Source organism: Anomalospiza imberbis, chromosome 21, assembly GCF_031753505.1.
Source record: "Anomalospiza imberbis isolate Cuckoo-Finch-1a 21T00152 chromosome 21, ASM3175350v1, whole genome shotgun sequence".
NCBI classification, from domain to species: Eukaryota; Metazoa; Chordata; class Aves; order Passeriformes; family Viduidae; genus Anomalospiza; species Anomalospiza imberbis.
In genome coordinates, this window is record NC_089701.1 from 10758688 (window position 1) to 10777426 (window position 18739).

At 50.3% G+C, this 18739-nt stretch overlaps 1 protein-coding gene across 16 annotated transcripts in view; it reads left to right on the forward strand.

Annotated features, from left to right (window-relative positions):
• EXD3 (exonuclease 3'-5' domain containing 3) overlaps positions 1 to 18739 on the forward strand; it is a 254131-nt gene that overhangs the window by 113825 nt on the left and 121567 nt on the right. For all 16 annotated transcript variants that reach the window (XM_068211677.1, XM_068211679.1, XM_068211675.1 and 13 more), the window contains 7 exons: positions 7741 to 7907; positions 9385 to 9523; positions 9863 to 10076; positions 11051 to 11160; positions 12261 to 12456; positions 13563 to 13729; positions 15982 to 16152. In XM_068211677.1, coding sequence (XP_068067778.1) covers positions 7741 to 7907; positions 9385 to 9523; positions 9863 to 10076; positions 11051 to 11160; positions 12261 to 12456; positions 13563 to 13729; positions 15982 to 16152 — 1164 coding nt within the window. The remainder of the gene's footprint in view (positions 1 to 7740; positions 7908 to 9384; positions 9524 to 9862; positions 10077 to 11050; positions 11161 to 12260; positions 12457 to 13562; positions 13730 to 15981; positions 16153 to 18739) is intronic.

Sequence of the window (18739 nt, forward strand, 5' to 3'; positions counted from 1 at the left end):
TGCTCCAGGATACAAACCAGATAGAGTTCTGGGATGGTGACTTCTGTAGAGCATTTATGGAAGTGCCTAGATTGTAAAAACCTTCTGAGGATGGAAAGCCCAGAGATACGATGTTTAGTGACAGGAGGCTCAGGCTCAGTGAGGCTCAGCAACAGTGCAGGTCACCCAGTACACGATGGGAGCCTCCACTTCCTTAAACTGGAGAGCAGGATTTGCCACTGGCCCCATGACACTTCATTTGTGTGTGTGTGTGTGTGTGTGTGTGTGTGTATGTGTGTGTGTGTGTGACACGATGACAAAAGGCGGGGAGATAAATGCTACTTCAAAATACACTGGGAAGATAAGGGTTGCCAGTTTGTCTTCAATGCACTGTGTCATTGGGCTTAGACAAAGCATCTTCTGTGATAAGTAACACAGTACTCTGCTCTGAAAGAGTTTGGCCAATTTCCCCATCCTCATTCATCTTCAGTCTTGTCAAGTGCTGGAGTGCTCCCAGAAAATATCTCCAGCCTGCCATCGTGGGACCGAGGTGTGAGAAATCTGGAAGCATATCAAAAATCTGTGCCTTCTGTATTCAGACCAAGTCCTTGGTCCTTTGCTGATCCCTAGGATGAATAATATTCAACAGCTCTGGGGCCAGGGTTAGGTTGGAATTCAGAAGGTGCCTCTGCAGTGGTTGTGAGAAAGATTTCAGGAGGAAGCATAGACTTCACACAGAAGAGAAGGGAAAAGAAATTATATCTGAAAAAGCAAGTAGGGTAAAGTTACCTTAGTCTATTTGCTATGTAATTGTATTTTGGGGGGTTTATGGATGTCATACAGTTCTTTTCTCTTCAAACAAAGGTTAATTTAATGGGGTTAGTTGGACACTACAGCTCATTGCAGAGCTACACCTGTGCCATTCCCTGCCCAGCTAAGTGGAGGGGATAACAAGTATTACAGGTGAATTGTGATTTTGTATATCAGCATATCTGGAGCTGTGGGATGTAATTGAGGAAAATTAGTTAATTATGGGTTAAAATAAGAGACTATGATCTGGAAAAGTCCCCACAGTGTCAGGCTATGCTGACACTGCTGAACAAGACCAGGAATTGATCAGTGGCCCCAAAGACAAGTGGCACTGCTGACTGGTCCCAGCACAGCCCCAGGCTGCCTTCCTCTGGGGATCTGTCTGAAGTCTGCAGTGACAGCAGCAATGGGACAAGATCCCTTCCCTGAAACCTTCTGTGCAGCAGCAGTGGCCAAATGGGCAGTAAGAGCTGATTTTCTAGGACAGCATTTTCAGTCAGTGGCGAGTGGGATGCAGCATCAGGATGAGCTTTGCTATCTCACAGATGTACCATGGTGCCCTCTTTATCCAGAAGCCTGTCCTGAAGTGTCTGGGGGATTATGTGCCAGATGGCTCCTTGGGCACATGGGAGCAATGTCCCTGTACAGTATTGCACCTTCCCTCTTAAACCTGTTAAATATCTGTTGGGACATTTTTGGTTGGATATCAGGGAAAGGTTCTTCCCCCAGAGGGTGCTGGCACTGCCCGGGCTCCCCAGGGAATGGGCACGGCCCCGAGGCTGCCAGAGCTCCAGGAGCATTTGGAGAGTGCTGCCAGGGATGCCCAGGGTGGGGTTGGTGGGGGGTCTGTGTGGTTCTTGTGGGTCTCCCCCAGCTCAGGATGTTCCATGGTCCTCCATTTCTGGTTGGGTTTGTGCTTTGTCCAGCCAAGAAACATTACTATCCACTACTGAAGCTACTGAAGTGAAATCTGGGAATGATCATGCCAGATTCACTTCAGTGAAACATCCTGTTAGGAGCCTTTCATCTCTGTGGAGGGAAGAGTCCATGCCCTGTGGAGCTGCTGCCAGCAGCAGGTTCATCTGTTCTGTAGCTCTGTGAGCTGCGTGAAGGCCCATGGAGGATGTCCAACAATGTGTTGAAGGAAATGTCTCAACCTCTTGCTCAGTGTTTTTTGAAAATACTCTCTCTCCAGATCTGCCTCTGAAAGCTGCATTGGTTCTTTCCTTCTGCTCTGTACCTGCTCACATCTCTGACAGCCAGAGTAGATTTTGGAGACAAAATGACTTAATCTGTTGAAAATTAATTACTTCCCTTGGGGGCTGCCTGACAAAAATTTGGGAGGAATCCCAGTGCAATGTATTTGGATCTCTGTGTACTGTTGTTGAGTACGATCAGGACCATCCTGTATTCTGGGTAAATGAGATCTTGGGTGTTCTTCGCCCGGGAGGTGCTTGGGACTTCAAAGCAGCAGCTACTGCAAGAAGCCGCCTGTCTGTGTGGAGAGGAGCCTGGGGAATGCAGGGCACTGCTAATCACACAATCAGAGCCTCATTTCAGTTTGAAATTAGCTCTTCTCTGAGAGCTCATCCCTGCCCTCCTGCTTAGAGCAGGGCCAGCTTTGTGGGACAAGGTGTTGCCATGCCCTGCCTGGTTCCACTGCCCTGCTGGGCCTGTTGCAGTGCTTAGCCACTCTCACTGTCCCATTTTTTTTACTTTTTGGCCTGGCTGGAATTTCTGGGAGGATCTGACTCCATCTTGTCTATGGTCCCGCTGATAAAATCAAAGAGGGGATTATATTCCCCTACATCCAGCTCGGACTTCCCTATGCTGAACAAGCCCTGCTCCCTCAAGCCTCCTCACGTGCTCCAACCCAGTGACCATCTCATGGAATCTCAGCATGGTTTGGGTTGGAAGGGACCTTTAAAGCCCCTGTGGGGTGAGCTTTACCAGAGAAGCTGTGTGGTGTGTCTCTTTTGGCTGCCACTTGGCCGTGGTTGTGTGAGGCACGCAGGAACATGGAGCAGATGCATCCTGTCACACAATATTGTTCAGCTGCTCACCACAAACCAGCAGCTTCCTCCAGGTTGCCCAGAACAATCAGCTCCCTGTGAGGAGCCCCAGTACAGAGGCAAGCTGACTTTAAGAGTTGCCTCTGCCTTGATCCCTGCAGTGATATCCTAGGTTAGGCTCCTCTGAATTGCCTGTTGGAAGAGGCACTCGGCCTGGAAGGTGAGTGTCCAGATTCACCAAGCAGGGGCGAGGTGGTGTGAACGTGCCCCAGGGAGCCGAGCACGCTGCAGGGAGCCGCGGTGCCGGAGCTTTGTGCAGGAGGACGAGGCCCCTCGGCCGGCATTGATGTGGTAATGGCCGCCGCGCTGGGGAGCGCGGCTCCGGCAGTGATCGCTATCGGAAAGCCGGGCTGCGGGGCTCTCCGTGGAGCCTCTTCTGCTCTTCTCCAGTTCATAAATGAGTGCCCAGTGCCTGTGAGTGAGACAGCAGCTCAAATGATGAGAAAACAGCATGTTCTCAGGGTGTTCTCGGGCTCTGGCTGTGGGTGGTGGCTGTGGCCGTGACTGCTGCTTTCACAGGAACCTTGCTCAGGGCGGACTGGAGGGAAAGTTGGCCTCTTTTATCCAAGGGAGAGGATTTCCTCCCTCCACCCTGCCCTTGTGAGACCTCACGTGGAGCACAGTGTCCAGCTCTGGGGTCTTCAGCACCACAAAGGCATTGACCTGTTGGAGAGTCCAGAGGAGGCCACAGAGATGGTCTGGAGCCCTCCTGCCCTGAAGCCGGGCTGGGGGTGTCCAGCCAAAGGAAGAGATGCTCCAGGGAGACCTTACTGTGGTCTGTTGAGACTTGAAGGGGGTTTATGGGAAAGAGGGAGACGGACTTCACATGGGCAGGCAGTGACAAGACAAGGGGGAATGGCCTTAAGCTGAAGGAGGGCAGGGTTATTTTAGACATTAGGGAGAAATCCTTCCCTGTGAGGGTGGACAGGCCCTGGCACAGGGTGCCCAGAGCAGCTGGCTGCCCCTGGATCCCTGGAAGTGTCTAAGCCTAGGATGGATGGAGCTTGGAGCAACCTGGGCTAGTGGAAGGTGTCCCTGCCTATGGCAGGGAAGTTGGAACTTTAATAGCCCTTCCAACCCAAACCATTCTGGGATTCCAGGATCTCTGTAGGCTCTCCAGAAGACAGGATCCCCCTCCCCTTAGGGAACAGACTGTGGCCGTGGTCTAAGCTGGCTCTGAGGGTCCCAGCTCCCCCCTTATGCTTCAAGGATTTCCCTTCAGTGACATCTGATAGTGACACTGCAGCATCTCCCCATGCAGCACAAATGATGGAAACTTTGAAACAGAAACCTGGAGCACAAATCCAATAAAGTTGCAGTGACAGTACCACAGTGGCATGTTCAGGGAATGTTTAAGCACAGGTGTCTGTACCTGCCACACCACAGGGAACTCAGCAGTGCTGTCAGTGCCCTCCACTGCTGACAGGGGTTTGTCCTTTTCAAGTCTGGCTTTCTTTTGCCCCTTTTAAAATTGCTGACTCTAAAATATTCTCCTTGACATTTTCTCTACACTAGCAGGAGGGGGTTTTGTTGGTTCTGGAAGCACTTGAAAACAGGGGAAATTGGCCAAGACATTCAAAAGTTAAATTAAAATCTGACTCTGCAAATAGCCAATGTCAGTGGTGTGAATAACGTCCCTCTTTGGGAAAAGATGTTGAGGCAAAGGGCAGAATTGGCTGGGACTGAAATGCAGCTTAACACATACAGATAAAACTGATCTAGGGCTGGATAGGGTGATTTCTAAGGGAGATATTGGATATTTGGTTTCAAAATTATTGGTACCAATGGAGAAATGGTTGATGGGTTAAGGTCAGGACATTGCTGAGCTTGCCCTGTGTGGTTGGTGTGAGCTTTGTGAAGCCTTGGCGGTGAGAACAGGATTTACGGGTAGGAAATCTGCAGCCATCACTGTGGAAAGCTTTAATCATGGGTTATTGTTGGTGTCAGGGGTTTCTGTGTGCTCCTATGGATTAAAGAATGTATGATATGTCTAGAATTCCAAGAGGGATGTAAACAAGCCTCATACTCTATAGAATCTTTTCCTGCTCGGAGGTGTTGCTGATGTTGATCAGAACACCCGTGCCAGTTTCCTCTTGAGAAGTGTTCATTTACTGACAGCAAAGCACATGAAATGTCATCCCTGGTGAAACATTGCTCTCTGCATCTGTGCCCACATCTCTGGGGCCAAAGTTTCCACATTCTTGCCTCTTGCAGAGCTGTTGCGGTGGAAGCCTTTCCCCTTTAGAGCAATGTTGGTTTTCTTCTTTTTTTTCAGTAAAAAGATGAACAAAGCTATTTTCTGTTTCAGAATGCAAGAGGGGATATCTCTGGAGAGATTAACCTTCTTTACAGAGTTGTTTTTTGTGGTTGAAAGAAGAAATCTGTTATCATTAAAATAATATTTAAAAAATCTGCACCTCATTATTTCCAGAAATAAAGCTGCCACAATGAGATTTATTAAGAATTGACTCGGGGTGAACTGAAGAGAGCTCCAACACCAAAGAGTTTGTGTTTTAGAAAAAAGACAGGAAGACAATAGGATGGACACAGGGGGAGCAAGAAGAGGGAATTGCTCTGCAATGTTAGTAAGAAAATATGTTCTTTTTGGAAAGGACTCTGAGAAGTGGCTTGGCAGATGTGCAGGAGGGTTTAACTCAGCCCCTTTTCACGTGTTCAGTGCTTGGCTGAGCTCAGTCACAGAAGGCAAAGAGGGGAGAGAGGCACAAAGGTCAGGACTGGCATGGCCAGGGGAAATGTAGAGGGCAAGAAGCATGAGCAGGAGAATGTGTCCTGTCCTTTTCCTGCCCTGCCCCTTCCCTTTTGTACCTGAGCCCCTGGGGAGCCACTGGACCCCTGTCCTGCTCCCCCTGGCTCCTGCTGTGCCCCCAGCCCCTTGGGAACAGCAGTAAAGCTGTACCTCCACATATCCCTGAGAAGAGCTGTGGTTTGGCATTTGGCAGAGTCCCCGGGTGCAGACAGAGTGCTGAGGCAGCAGTTTTTGTGAGCAGGCTGCTGTTACCTGAGGTGCCAGATCCCTCCCAGCTGTTCTGAGCCTCTGCCCCCTTCTGCACCTCTGGGTGGGGGTCATTCTTCTTTTCTCCTTGGCTTTCTGTTTCCCTTCCTTTTTACCTTGGGGCCATCAACAGATTTGTTTCCTGATCTCTGTGTCTACTTTGAAGACAAATTCTCACCTTTTAGTTACCGAAGGAATGTGAGGAATGAGGCCCCACGGCCACAGCCTCCCAGCCAGCTGGGAGCTGTTCCTACATGCTGGGCAGAGGGAGCAAGGTGCTGCCCTCCCTGGGAACAGCCTTGGGCCCTTGAGCAGTGTGGATGGGCACCCAGGGCAGATGGCAGCAGCACGGGCAGGGTGGGGATGGACTTCCAGTGCAGATCTGAGCATTTTACTCCTCTGAAATCCTTGTTTGTAGTGCCAGTTCTAGAGCTACAGGTCCTGGGCCACCATATAGGGATTCAGCTTGTTTTAGCAGTTTTCTTGACAATATTAGCTTCAAGGGCAGATCCATGACTAGGTCAGAGAGGAGAAGTTGCTATGTGGCTGTGGGGGCTCCGGGATGTTTGCAGCACATGTGGGCTGGCGGGGGAGGAGGCAGGGAACTCCCACCCCATGGAGCTGGTGTGACCCTCGGTGTTACTGTGTTTGTATTTCCTCTTACACCTGCACCTCTCAGAGGTGGACAAGGCAGAAGAGCTCTAGTGCATCCAGCTGTCATCAACTGTCACTGCCCCTTGCAAGTTGCTCCTGACCCCTGCCAGGGTGGGCACTGTGCCATGTTCCTGCCGGAGCTGGGGTTTCGGTTTAAAGCATAGGCAGGGTGAGTTTGTGCTGGTGTCCCCAGGCTCTGCAGTGAGCCAAGGCACTTCCCTTCCTTCAGGGAACAGCTGGGAGCAGGGAATGTCCTAAAGTGCCCTCCCTATTTGCAGGTGTGAACACAGGGAGTGACACAGTGACACCTGAGAGTGTGTTTGTCCCAAAGCAGTGATCCAGTTCTCACCTCATGGGGCCTTGAACAGACACAGAGAGAACTCCTTTATGCAATCACTGTTCACCCCAGCTGGATGTGGGACTCACACATTTCATCCAGCTGAATTCCAGTGCAGGGTGCCACCACTGCCAGCCTGGGCTCCACCCGTGGCTGTGCCTGGTGCCGGGGGTCCCGGAGCCCCCATCTAACAGCACTGGGGGCAGGAGGCTGGAGGGTGATGTCAGCCTTTTCCTGGCTCTGAACACCACTCAGGAAAGCTTCGCTGATGTGCCCTCCCTGCCCTATGGATGACTGGCAATCCCATCCATAGTCACCTATGGATGACTGGCAATCCCATCCATAGTCACCTATGGATGACTGGCAATCCCATCCATAGTCACCTATGGATGACTGGCAATCCCATCCGTAGTCACCTATGGATGACTGGCAATCCCATCCATAGTCACCTATGGATGACTGGCAATCGCAACGATCCGTGCAAATACTTCCAAGGGTGGAGGAGACTCCATACCACCATCTGCCCTGCAGAGATAGGGAATGTCTGTCCTAAGAAAGCCATCCCAAGAAGATGCTCCAGGGTCTGGAGCCCCTCTGCTCTGAGGACAGGCTGGGAGAGCTGGGGGTGGTCACCTGGAGAAGGCTCCAAGGAGACCTTTCAGTACTTAAAGGGGGCCAATAAAAAAGATGGGGACAGAGTTTTTAGCAGGACCTGTTGCAACAGAACTTGAGCTGATGGTTTTAAACTAAAATAGGGGAGATTCAGACTAGATATAAGGAATAAGGTTTTTACAACGAGGGTGCCTCCTGGGAGGAGGAGAAACCCCGATGATGGAAGTTACACTGACAGTCTGCCCTCCCCCCTGCCCTTGCAGAGCACAGTTGGGGAGAACCGGTGGCTCCAAGAACAGCTGGTGCAGTCGCTGCTCCGTCACTGCGACGCGCGCGGGGCAGCACGGTGGGCACAGCACTGCCGGGTGCCCCCCGAGATGCTGCCTCAGGCTGTGGCTGAGGAGCTTCAGAAGCTGCACATCCAGGACAGGTAAATCTCCTGTTTGGTGCCTTTTCCATGCAGATTGCTTTTCCAACAAACATTGTATATTTGCTTAAAATTGTCTGCCGTGATGCGTCCATGGGGCCAGAAGTTTGCAAAGACTTCCTCCATATACTTGGATCCAATTGTGGTCCTGCACACACTGCATTTGTTTGTCATAAGCCTGGAAATGTCCATGAAAGGGGCATTTTAAACTCATCCTGAGTACATAGAAGCTCTGTGAGATTGCTGCATGCTGCTGAGGGTTCTTACACTTTCTCTGCCAGATCAACAGTGCAAATACTAATCTATTTTACTGAGGTGATTGCAGATCTGTCAAAGTTTTACTAATTATTACTTTTTACTGCTGATGATTTTGGGAAGGTCTCACAGATGGCCTTGAACAGTTCATGTTCAGGGATCCTGGTTTTGTGTATCTGCTCTTTCTCCTCATGCAGATCTGCACTTGTTCAAGCACTGTGTCACCTCAGGAAATACAACACAGATGTAATTACCCTCAAAACACTTCTCCAGAGGGTCCACAGCTTTTTTGGAGCACAGGAATCTCTTATCTGTCTTGGATATGCTCCCACCTCGCTCCAAAGCACAGCCAGACCTGCCCTCCTCCTCCCTCCTGAAGCCACAGCAGACACCACTTGGGAGCCAGGAGGTTTTTCCATGAGGGATAAGCCCTCAAAACACAAAGGGGTGATTACAAGTGTGTGGCTGAGCCACAGACTGTGCATCCAGAGATAAAACCCATCACTACACCTCTGTGCTGTGGGAATCCTGTGCTGTGGAGGGAAGGCAGGTGAGGGTGTGCTTTGTCCTGCGTGAGGAGCTGGGATGGATGAATAAACACCTTTGTACTGCAGTTTACTCATCCAGTCATGATACCTGCTGTGGTAGCTGCTATAAAGTCAGCAGAGCCATGAAACCCATAAAACAGTCTGGCTGCCCTGTCTATTGAGTAACACAGCCACAGGTTCCCAGAGGGAGTTCACGCTGCACACAACAAGGTGGCACCAGCATATAAATGACATAATCTGTCTGGTCACACCACACAGGGCTCCTGAGCTTTGCAGGTGAGAATATTCCTGGAGACCTGAGGCTGCACACCTTCATTAAATATTTTACACAAATATTGACTTCCCCATGCACACAAACCCACAGGAAAGAGTGTTTGTGTAGGGAGAGCTGCTCTGCTGCAAAATTGGGCACATAGCCTCCCAAACATAAGGTTACTAATAGTTTCCCAAATAATGAACCATTTCAAGTCTCTATGGGAGAGGGACTATCCCAAAATGTGTGATCTGTCCAAGGGAGCTGGATCTTTTTGATTAGCTTCTTTTCTCTGAGAAAGAACTGAGTGTCATGGGGAAAGAGAGGGTCAGGGTGAAATAAGGGGAGTAAAACCTCTTGCTCCAATCCAGGATTTCCTTCTGGCCTTCCATGGTTTCAAACTGTTGCATCTGATTCTGTGCAGGGTAGAAGAAGTCACAAAAGCAGATAATTATGAGGCCAGTAGGAAGAAGGACTATTACCAGCTTCCTATTCCACGGGAAAATATTCACTTTCTTCAGACATGGGAGGAGATGCTGCAGTGCTGGGAGAAGGTGCTGCAGGTGAGTGTTACCTGGGATTGGCCTGTCAGGGTCAGGGAGCTGGAACTCCATGTCAGGCTGAGACACAAATTTGGATGTGGCCACTGCCATCCACTGCCTGCCTCCCCAAGCCATGAGCAGCTGCTCCTTTAATCTGGTCTGGTTTGGGGAAGATGTTAGGAATTGTGCCAGGGAAGGTCCCCTTGGGTGACGCAGGTGCTATGAGAGTTCCCTGTGTCTGTGGCGGTTTGCACAAAGAGCTGCTGGTGCTGAGGAGGAAATGCTCATGTCCTGGACAGATTCTCCAGGCTCCTCTCAAGCACAGACAGGCTCTGGATGCAGAAAGTGTCTGTGCTGCAGCCTGGGCAGGTCGTTGGTGTGGACATGGAGTGGAAGCCTTCCTTTGGCATGGTGGGGAAGCCCCGTGTCGCCCTCCTACAACTTGCACTGAAGGATGAGGTGTTCCTGTTGGACCTGCCGCGGCTCCTCGAGCAAGCTGAGGCTGAGGGGGAAAAGGAGAAGCTTCCCCATTGCATCCAGATGCTCTATTCAGATGCAACCATCACTAAACTAGGTAACACCCCTCTCTCTTCCCCACCTCGGGACTTCAAACTGCCTGTTTTGTCACCTTTGTCATTCCTAGAGCCTCTTAGTGTTGTCATTCCCTAAATCCACTTGCCACAGAACCAGCTTTTGTAGCCCTGAGTGTTCAGGCACTGCCAGACCAGGAAACAGTGACTAGTGTAACTGGGAGTGATAGAAATACAGCATCTGAGAACCACAGAAAATCTTGAGCTGGAAGGGACCCACCAGGATCATCTATGCAGCTCCTGTCCCTGCACAGACACCCCAAAAATCCCACGCTGGGCATCCCTGGCAGCGCTGTCCCAACGCTCCTGGAGCTCTGGCAGCCTTGGGGCTGTGCCCATTCCCTGGGGAGCATGGGTAGTGTCCAGCACCCTCTGGGAGAAGAACCTTTCCCTGATATCCAGCCTTACATTCCCCTGACACAGGTCCCTGCCATTATATCTCCCCATTTCAGATCAGATCCAGGATTCCTGATATAACTTGCACTCTCAGACTTGGGATTGTCCTAGCTCTGTGCTAATCCCCAACTGACACCCAGCCTTCAGTGGTTCAGGTAATTCTGGTGGGCAGAGCTGTCTGGGTGTGCTGTCCCTGTCCCAGAGCTGCTGTGCTGGACACCAGAGATCTCTGAATTACCATACATGGTTTTTGGAGGCTTTTATCAGGAGCTGCTAAACCTGGATTTCAAAGGCAAATTCATAAATACCTTCCCCTGATTTTAAGTAAGTTGATCTTAAACTCAGCATTTTTCACACACCTCTCTTTTCCCTTGATCTGCAGGAGTGTCTCTTGGGAACTGAAGAGACAGGACCCAGTCTTGTTCCCTGCTTGAACAGTCTTCCCACCAATGCTTATAAATATTTTGTCAGCATTTTGACTCTGGACTAGAAGAAGCTGCAGTGCATTAAGTGTGATTTGAGTTTTCCTACCTGTGTGATTTGGGCTTTTTTTTGTCTCCAGGTTATGGGATGTCTGGAGACCTCAGCAGCCTTGCAGCCACATGTTCTGCTCTGAAAGACACAGAGAAGCAAATGCAAGGTGTGGTGGATCTTCTTGCAGTGGACAAACAAGTAAGGATAAACACATGGAGATGTGGGAAATCTCCTGCATGTGCTGGTGGATAACCGTCCTGAATCCTGTTTGCATCCTGGATTGGCAGGGAGATGGCTGCATGAGTAAAGAGACCATTTCCTCCAGATGGTTTGAGGTGTTGGGATTCTGTAAAGGAAGACAGAAACATTTTGTTTTCATCAACTAAAATGTTAAAGCTTATGATACTGACAGCTTTTTCATAGCCTTTATAAAAGCTGTGAAAAGCTCTTGGAGACCCAGCTCCATTCAGCCAGGACAAGGTTTCTTAGCACAAGTTATACTTAGGAAGTTCTTGTAGAAATTCTGCTACTCCAAGGCCATGCATTATTGAAGCAGATATGGTGGAGTTAATGATTTGTACAGAACTCTGATGTTCCTAGGAGGGCTGCTGGTGGGTTCAGCACAGGAATTTCTGGTCAGCTGAAACACAGCTGTCCCTGAATTTGCACACAGGAGTTTTCAGCAGTCTGCAAAAATGTTCAGCACAACCATTTTAATGGGCAAAATGTACAGAGTGTTTCTGAGGCTGTGGGTTGAGGTGAAGCAGATCTTTGGGATTGATAGCTTAACCTGGGAAGTGCTGCAGGGGCTGACATAGCTGCCAACAGCCATTGCCTCAGTTTAAGCTGAGAAATGGCAGCTGCAGAGAGAGCTGCTGCCCAGGGTGTCACAGGAATGCCTTTTCCCACTGGGACTAGGAGGAGAAAGGTGCTGAACTGCCACTGCGGGTCCTTTATTGTGTGGATGCCCAGCAGCCTCTGGCATGGTGAGCGCCCTGCAGACCCCTAAGGAGCCTCATCCCAACCCTGCTGTTCTGGTGCAGGGCTATACAAGAATGTCCTTTTTCCCCTTCCTTGGCTATGGAAGAGATTTCTCTCCAGCAAGTGTGTTTGTTAAAGAAATAACCCAACGCCGTGTTCATCTCATGCCATCCCATCCCTTGTCTGAGGGCTGGGGTTCAATACACCAGGCACGATTATGGATGTGACAGGGCTGTGCCTGGCCCCAGCAGCTGGAACAGGAGGTGGTTTGGGAGCTGCTTCATAACCAGGTGGTTTCTATCTTTTTTTTCCATCAGCTGCAGTGGGGGAAGGACAGCCGGAAGGTCGATGGACTGTCCCCGGAGCACAGCCATGAGGAGAGAGGGGTCAGGCAGCCGGAGAAGGGACTCAGCCTCCTGGTGCAGCATGTGCTGGGGAAGCCTCTGGATAAAACAGAGCAGCTGTCAAACTGGGAGAAGCGGCCGCTCCGGGAGGAGCAGATCCTCTATGCAGGTCTGGCCCTGGCTGGGTGCTGCAGGTGCCCAGGCCAGGCTGTGTTTGGCTGCTCTGTCCCCAGGAAGGTTGTTAAGTAGCAGAGGAAGAAAATGGCTTTGCAGATTAGTTCCTGTTCAAAGGAGTCTGCACATGTTTTGTTTGTCCTTTTGAGGACATGACTTTAATGGTTGAAGTTTAAACTGTCCAGTGATTCATTATTTCCCTTATGAAGGAATTCCTGTGCTTTGCAGATTTTGTCTGATGAAACATCACCTCAGTGGAAACTCCTCTCAGTAACTGAAAAGAGGAAAGTCCACTTCCTTCTGCCTCATTTCACAGCCTTCCTGGGAAACAAATGCTATGTTCATTTGTCACAGTGAGGTGCTTGTTAGAGCCAAGTTTGAAATGGGCAGATGTGGTGTCAGAAACTGCAGCACAGACTCAGGGCTGTGGAGGGACCCATAGAGTTTATTGCTGATTACCCCAGAGTCAGAAGTCTGGGTCTAAATCTTTTCCTGGTGCATCAAAGGACAGTCTGCTGATGCAAACCAGCCCTTTGTTAAATTCGACTATGCTTGAAGCTGACACAGTTCTCACAAAAGTTAATCACTGGGACCTGTCAGACTGGCTGGGAGAGTTCTCCCGTTGCCATTGCAGGAAGCAGCAGCAGCACACGGCAGTGAATGTGGGCAGGTGATTGCAAACAGCTCAGGCAGTACCTGCTCAGATATTGCATCTCCTGGGGAAGTTCCCTTCCTGTCAAGAGGAGTGACAAGCGGCTGTGGGCAGGCCTGGGGACAATGGTGAGGAACAGGGGCTGGCTGGAGTTACCTGGTGGTGGTTGGAAGAGCCACACTGCAGTTTACATTGGGTTATTGGGTTAGAATGGAGATGGCAGAGCCTGTCTTTAGGAGCTGCTGCCTTGACCCCCTGTGACTGTGGGTTCAGTTGTGATGCTCAGTGAGTCAGTCCTGGAGGTGAGGGTATGACCTGAAGGAGTTGCAGCTTCACAGCTGTTCACAGTGGCTTTTACAAAGGTGGGGGCTCTTCTTTGCCTCAAGAAAGCCTCTGGTTTACTTTTGAACGAGCCTCATATGACCTGAGGCTCATTCTCTTCCCTGCAGCCTCAGATGCCTACTGCTTGCTGGAGATCTATGAGAGGCTCTGCAAGGACCCTGAGAGCTTCGGTCTGGGTTCAGACCTGACAGACAGTCTGGTGGGAAAACAGAGCAAAAAACCCAGGGCAAAGAAGCAGCTGAATAAACAAGAAGCACCATCACCTTCTGGACAGGTTTGTAAACATCTTCAAAGAGCTCCTTGTTGCTCAAGACCCCTGCAAATCACGTGCTGCTGCTCTCAGTCACACCATTCACTGTGCATGGCTGTTCTCAGGACTCTTGCAGCAAACATCGTCCTCACCCCTCCCTCCCAGGACACTGCTCTTTCCTTGGCCTGCCTGGGTCCAGCTTTCCCTGCTCTTTGAGGTTCATTTGTCTTTGCAGAGTGTGGGTGCAGATCTGTGTGGTAAGCCCAGTGAGCCTTGCTCGTGGAAATGCTCCTTCCAATTTTGGGTTTGGATTCTGTGGCCAAGGTTTCAAAACTCTTACCTCCTTACTTTTCATTTTTATGAGCTTCCACACTTTGCTTTCACACTGGGAATATCTCCTTTGCTGTGTCTGGAGTAGAAGTCTGCAAAGTTAAAAGCAAATGATCCATCAAAAATGTATTTCTGCTGAAGGCTTGTCTCTGCCTCCCTGCCCACCACCACATTCCATGAGAGGCCTCTCCCAGAAGTTTGTCTTGTGGCAGAGCCTTAAAACTCCACCAGAGCTGTGCAATTCTGCTTAAGTATCTTGAAATTTGACTGGTGCCTCTCAGTAATAACATTTTACATTTAAAATGGAACCAATCAGTGGTTTGTGCACCTTTGGAAACATTGGCACAAATCCCATTTTGATATTGCCTGAGAAGACCTACCATGTGTATCTGTGTGTCCTGAGGAGCCCCAAGTGTGTGTGGAGCTCCTGAAGTCAGTGCCCTTTACCACAGCTGGGCTGAGATGCTGCTGACTGTGTCCACCTGTGTGTAAATATGCAGCATCCCTTGGCCTTCAGCAGGCAGGAGAACAGAGCTGCTCCCTGAGCACTGCGTTCATGGGAATGTTGTGTGTTGCAGCAGAGCTGGGTGGCTGCTGCAGAGGTGGGAAAAGTGAGCACTTCAGGCTGCAATCACCTTGGAAACCCACGGGTCATCTTTGTGTTCTGTACAGTCAGATTCATCAGCCAAGAGGCAGTTGGCAAAACCTGGACTGGGACACCAAAAAAAAGCAGACTTGTCCTGACTGCATCCTGCAGGACTCCAAGCTCTCTTTCCCAGTGTTTCCTTGTCTGAAGTGGGGCTAATGACTCTATTCTCCTTTATAAACTTTTTGCTCTCTGCTGGCATGAAATGTGAGAAGAAAGCTCTGTATGACAGTGCTGGCCACTGGATAAACACTGGCTGAGAGCCAGCTGCAGCTCCTGCACATCTGTTTGAACAGCAGCAGCAGCCAGGGGTAGTGTCTCCAACTGCCTCAGCTTCAGGGGGCAGCTCCATCCCTTGTGACATGCTCTGGTGTCACAGCTGCATCGACCAGGGTCCTCCAGAAGCTGGTGACAGCCCAGTCTGCCCAGTGCTGCAGAGCCCTGGCTGCAGGGACCAGCTGCTGGGAACTGCAGCATCACACTCGTGTTGCTCCTGGACCTGAGCTGGTTCCCATGGAGAGCTCAGGTGGGGCTGCCTGGTGTGCCACAGCATTCCCAGCCTGGGGCCAGCTCCTGCAGAACTGATCTGCAGTGCTGGCTCCCTGCATGGTTGCAGGCAGTGTCCTTCAGTCATCCCAGCTGATTCAAGTTCCTGGAGTCAAAAGCTGGACATTGCAAGTTCCTTAATAACTTCCCTTCTCCATGAATTTAGCTATTGTACTTCTGGGAGCCTCCCAAAGCCAAAGTCCTCCAAGTGCAGGAACTCCCCCAGCAGCAGACATTTGAAATAAAACAAACAGAATTCAGGCACTGCCTATTTTTAACCTTCCAAAGATAACAGAATTGACGTGGTTGCTTTGTCTACCTGTTTCTCCCTCTCTCTGTCCTGAATCATAGCTTTAGCACATGTTTATTAATTGCAGACTAATTTAGGGGTACAGCAGCCTTGACTATGTTTCTGTGATTTCTTGAAGGTGAATGTGCAGAGCACTGGAGGCCAGGTTGGCACTTCTCCAGGGAAAGGCTTCAGGTTCCTGGATCAGGTAGCCAACTGGTCAGTGAGAGAATGGTGAATTCAGAATTAGCCCCATCATGTTCTGCCCCCTGCCCAGGTGGTGATGGCAATGTGGAAAGGATGGGATGGAGGATCTAGAGGTGCTGCAGAGCATGGGGGAGTGGTGACACAGGTGGAAGGAGGCAGTTGGATGTGCCATGGTGGGTGAACTAACGCAGGGAGTGAAAACACAAATATACTGGGAATCAGACTTCTGATCCTTATGGATCTCCCGCCTTTCTCTAGGAATGCCAAGGACCCAGAATGGAGCCCTCACGCCCCCCTGCCCCCATCTCCCCCCAGGAGTTCAGCGTGGTCTGTGACAACATGCTGCAGGGCCTGGGGCGCTACCTGCGCTGCCTGGGCGTGGATGTCCGGCTGCTGGACAATGAGGATGACCACAGGAAAGCTGCTGAGGTGAGTTCACAGCTCCCATGTCCATGGGGATGTGATGGGGCTTTCTAGGAAGCTGCACTGGTTCTCAGGCTGCAGGAGCTGCTCCATGGGTCCCTCCTTCCATCCTTATGCTGAGTCCCAGCTCTTTGGGTCACCCTGAGCTCTGGCAGCTGGAATCAACAGTGGTGTGTGGCCTTGGTTCTCCACTTCCAGGAGACAGCAGGGGAGCAGAGATTGCTATGATCTCACTCTTAGGTGTGTCTGTTTGTGTCATTGGCAGCTGGGGCAGCTCAAGTCATGAGAAGAACACGAGTGGAGGGTAAAGATCATAGAATCACAGAAAGGTTTGCTTTGGCTTGGAAGGGGCCTTAAAGATCATCTCCAACCCCCAAAGACATGACCAAGTGTCTTTGGGGAGGCTGTGTATTAGCAACAAGACAAAAGTCAGTGAAAGGAGCCAACATTCGCTTAGATTTCTAATGCACTCCAGTTTGGGCTCACAGGGAGTGTATTTGTCTGCCTTGTGTCCAGGTCAGTTGGGCAGAACCATAATCCAAAGATGGCTGTTCCATACAGAAGGGAGAATGTCCTTAATCAATGGCCATGTAACATCCTGGCTGGCCTTGTGAGGTGACTCAAAGGTGAACAGCCACAACTTGCAGTGATATTTGGGAAAGGAAGAGGGGACCATGAGTATTGCTCTGAGCTCCCTTAATAACTCTGCCCTTCTGCCTACTGCATGAGAGACAAATGCTGCTTCATTTCAGACACATTTCTGCTATCCCAGGAGTGCAGATCACAGAATCACAGAATCCCCTGAGCTGGAAAGAACTCACAAGAATCATTGAGAACAGCTCCTGGCCCTGCCACAGGTACCCCAACAATTCCACCCTGGGCATTCCAGGCAGCTCCTGGAGCTCTGGCAGCCTCAGGGCCGTGCCCATTCCCTGGGGAGCCTGGGCAGTGCCAGCACCCTCTGGGGGAAGAACCTTTCCTACTCTCCAGCCTGAGCCTGCCCTGACACAACTTCAGGCCATTCCCTCAGGTCCTGTCCCTGATCGCAGAGAGCAGAGGTCAGTGTCTGCCCCTCCTTTTCCCCTCCCCAGGATGCTGTAGCTACAATGAGGTCTCCCCTCAGTCTCTTTTTCTCCAGGCTGAACAGACCAAGTCTCAGCCACTTCTTGTACAGCTTCCCCTCAAGGCCCTTCACCATCTTTGTTGCTCTCCTTTGGACACTCTCTAATGGCCTAGTGTCTTTCTTATTTTGTAGTGCCCAAAACTGCTATCAGGGTTCGAGATGAGGCCACCCCAGCCCAGAGCAGAGTGGGACACTCCCCTCCCTTGACCAGCCCATGATGCTGGGCCTGATGCCCCCAAGACACAAATGTCCCTCCTGGCTCCAGGGCACTGCTGACTCACATTCAACTTTCTTTCAACCAGGACCCCCAAGTCCCCTCCTGTGACGCTGCTCTCCAGCATCTCATTCCCCAGTCTGTTTGTATATCCAGGGTTGCCCCATCCCAAATGCAGAATCTGTCACTTTCCCTTGTTGAACTTCCTCTGGTCGGTGATTGCACAGCTTTCTGATTTGTCCAGGTCTCCCAGAGGGCCCCCCTGCCTTCGAGGGAGTCAACGGAGATATCCAGGCCACACAGTGTGTGCTATCAAATGTGCGTGGATCACCCAGCCTGGTGTGCAGGATGTTTCCTCTTCAGATGTCTGCTTGGCCTGAATCCGGGGCAGGCTCTAACTTCTGCAGAAATAATTAATATCTCCTCCCTGCCAAACTTGCACAAGTTATTTAAACAAACTGGTTCTTAGTGCCTCCCCCCAGACCCCATCTCCACTTCTCATCCCCATCCCTTATCGTGCCACGGACAGGATGTTTGACATTGCTTTCTCTATGGTGACCGGACAAACATCCTTTCACTATCAAAAGCGCTTGGAGTGTTACTGTACTGCAGAGCCTTTGATCTGGGCTTGGATAATCAAAGATAAAAATAGACTCCTCCCACCCTGTCTCATATCTGGCTGGTCCTGATTGAATCAAAGTTGAATGTTGACCACCCTACACCCAAAAACTTGAGAATGTTATTGCAAAGGCCAGCAGAGGGTTTGGATCCTGGTCACTGAGTACAAGACAGATGGTTTGGGTGCTGTCCCAGCACAGTCTCAAACTGGTGTCCCTAGGAACATCTAAGAGTATATAGCATTAGTGTCTGCTCTTCATTAAAGTCTTTTCACTCGAATGATTTATCAGTCATACTACACTTCTCCTTGTGCCAAGAACTCCTGCAACACCTGGCATTTGCTCCTTATTGTTCTCATTCCTTCTCTTTGTTAAAGTGGCTTCAAGTGTTGGTGGGCAGATGGGTCTGGTCCTTCACCCTCTGTTATTTGGGATCAAGCTTAAAAGCCTGAGAACTTCCTCAGCTGTGCTTGGGCAGTTATGGATTTTATTTATTTTTTTGTTTAGGCTAGCACATGTAGCAGGAATTGGTTTGGCAACCCCCGTTCCCATGGATGTGAAACCTTTGTCCTGTGTTATGCTTCCTGTTGTGCTGTTGTTATTGACTAAATATTTTATCTTGGACTTGTCATGGTGAGT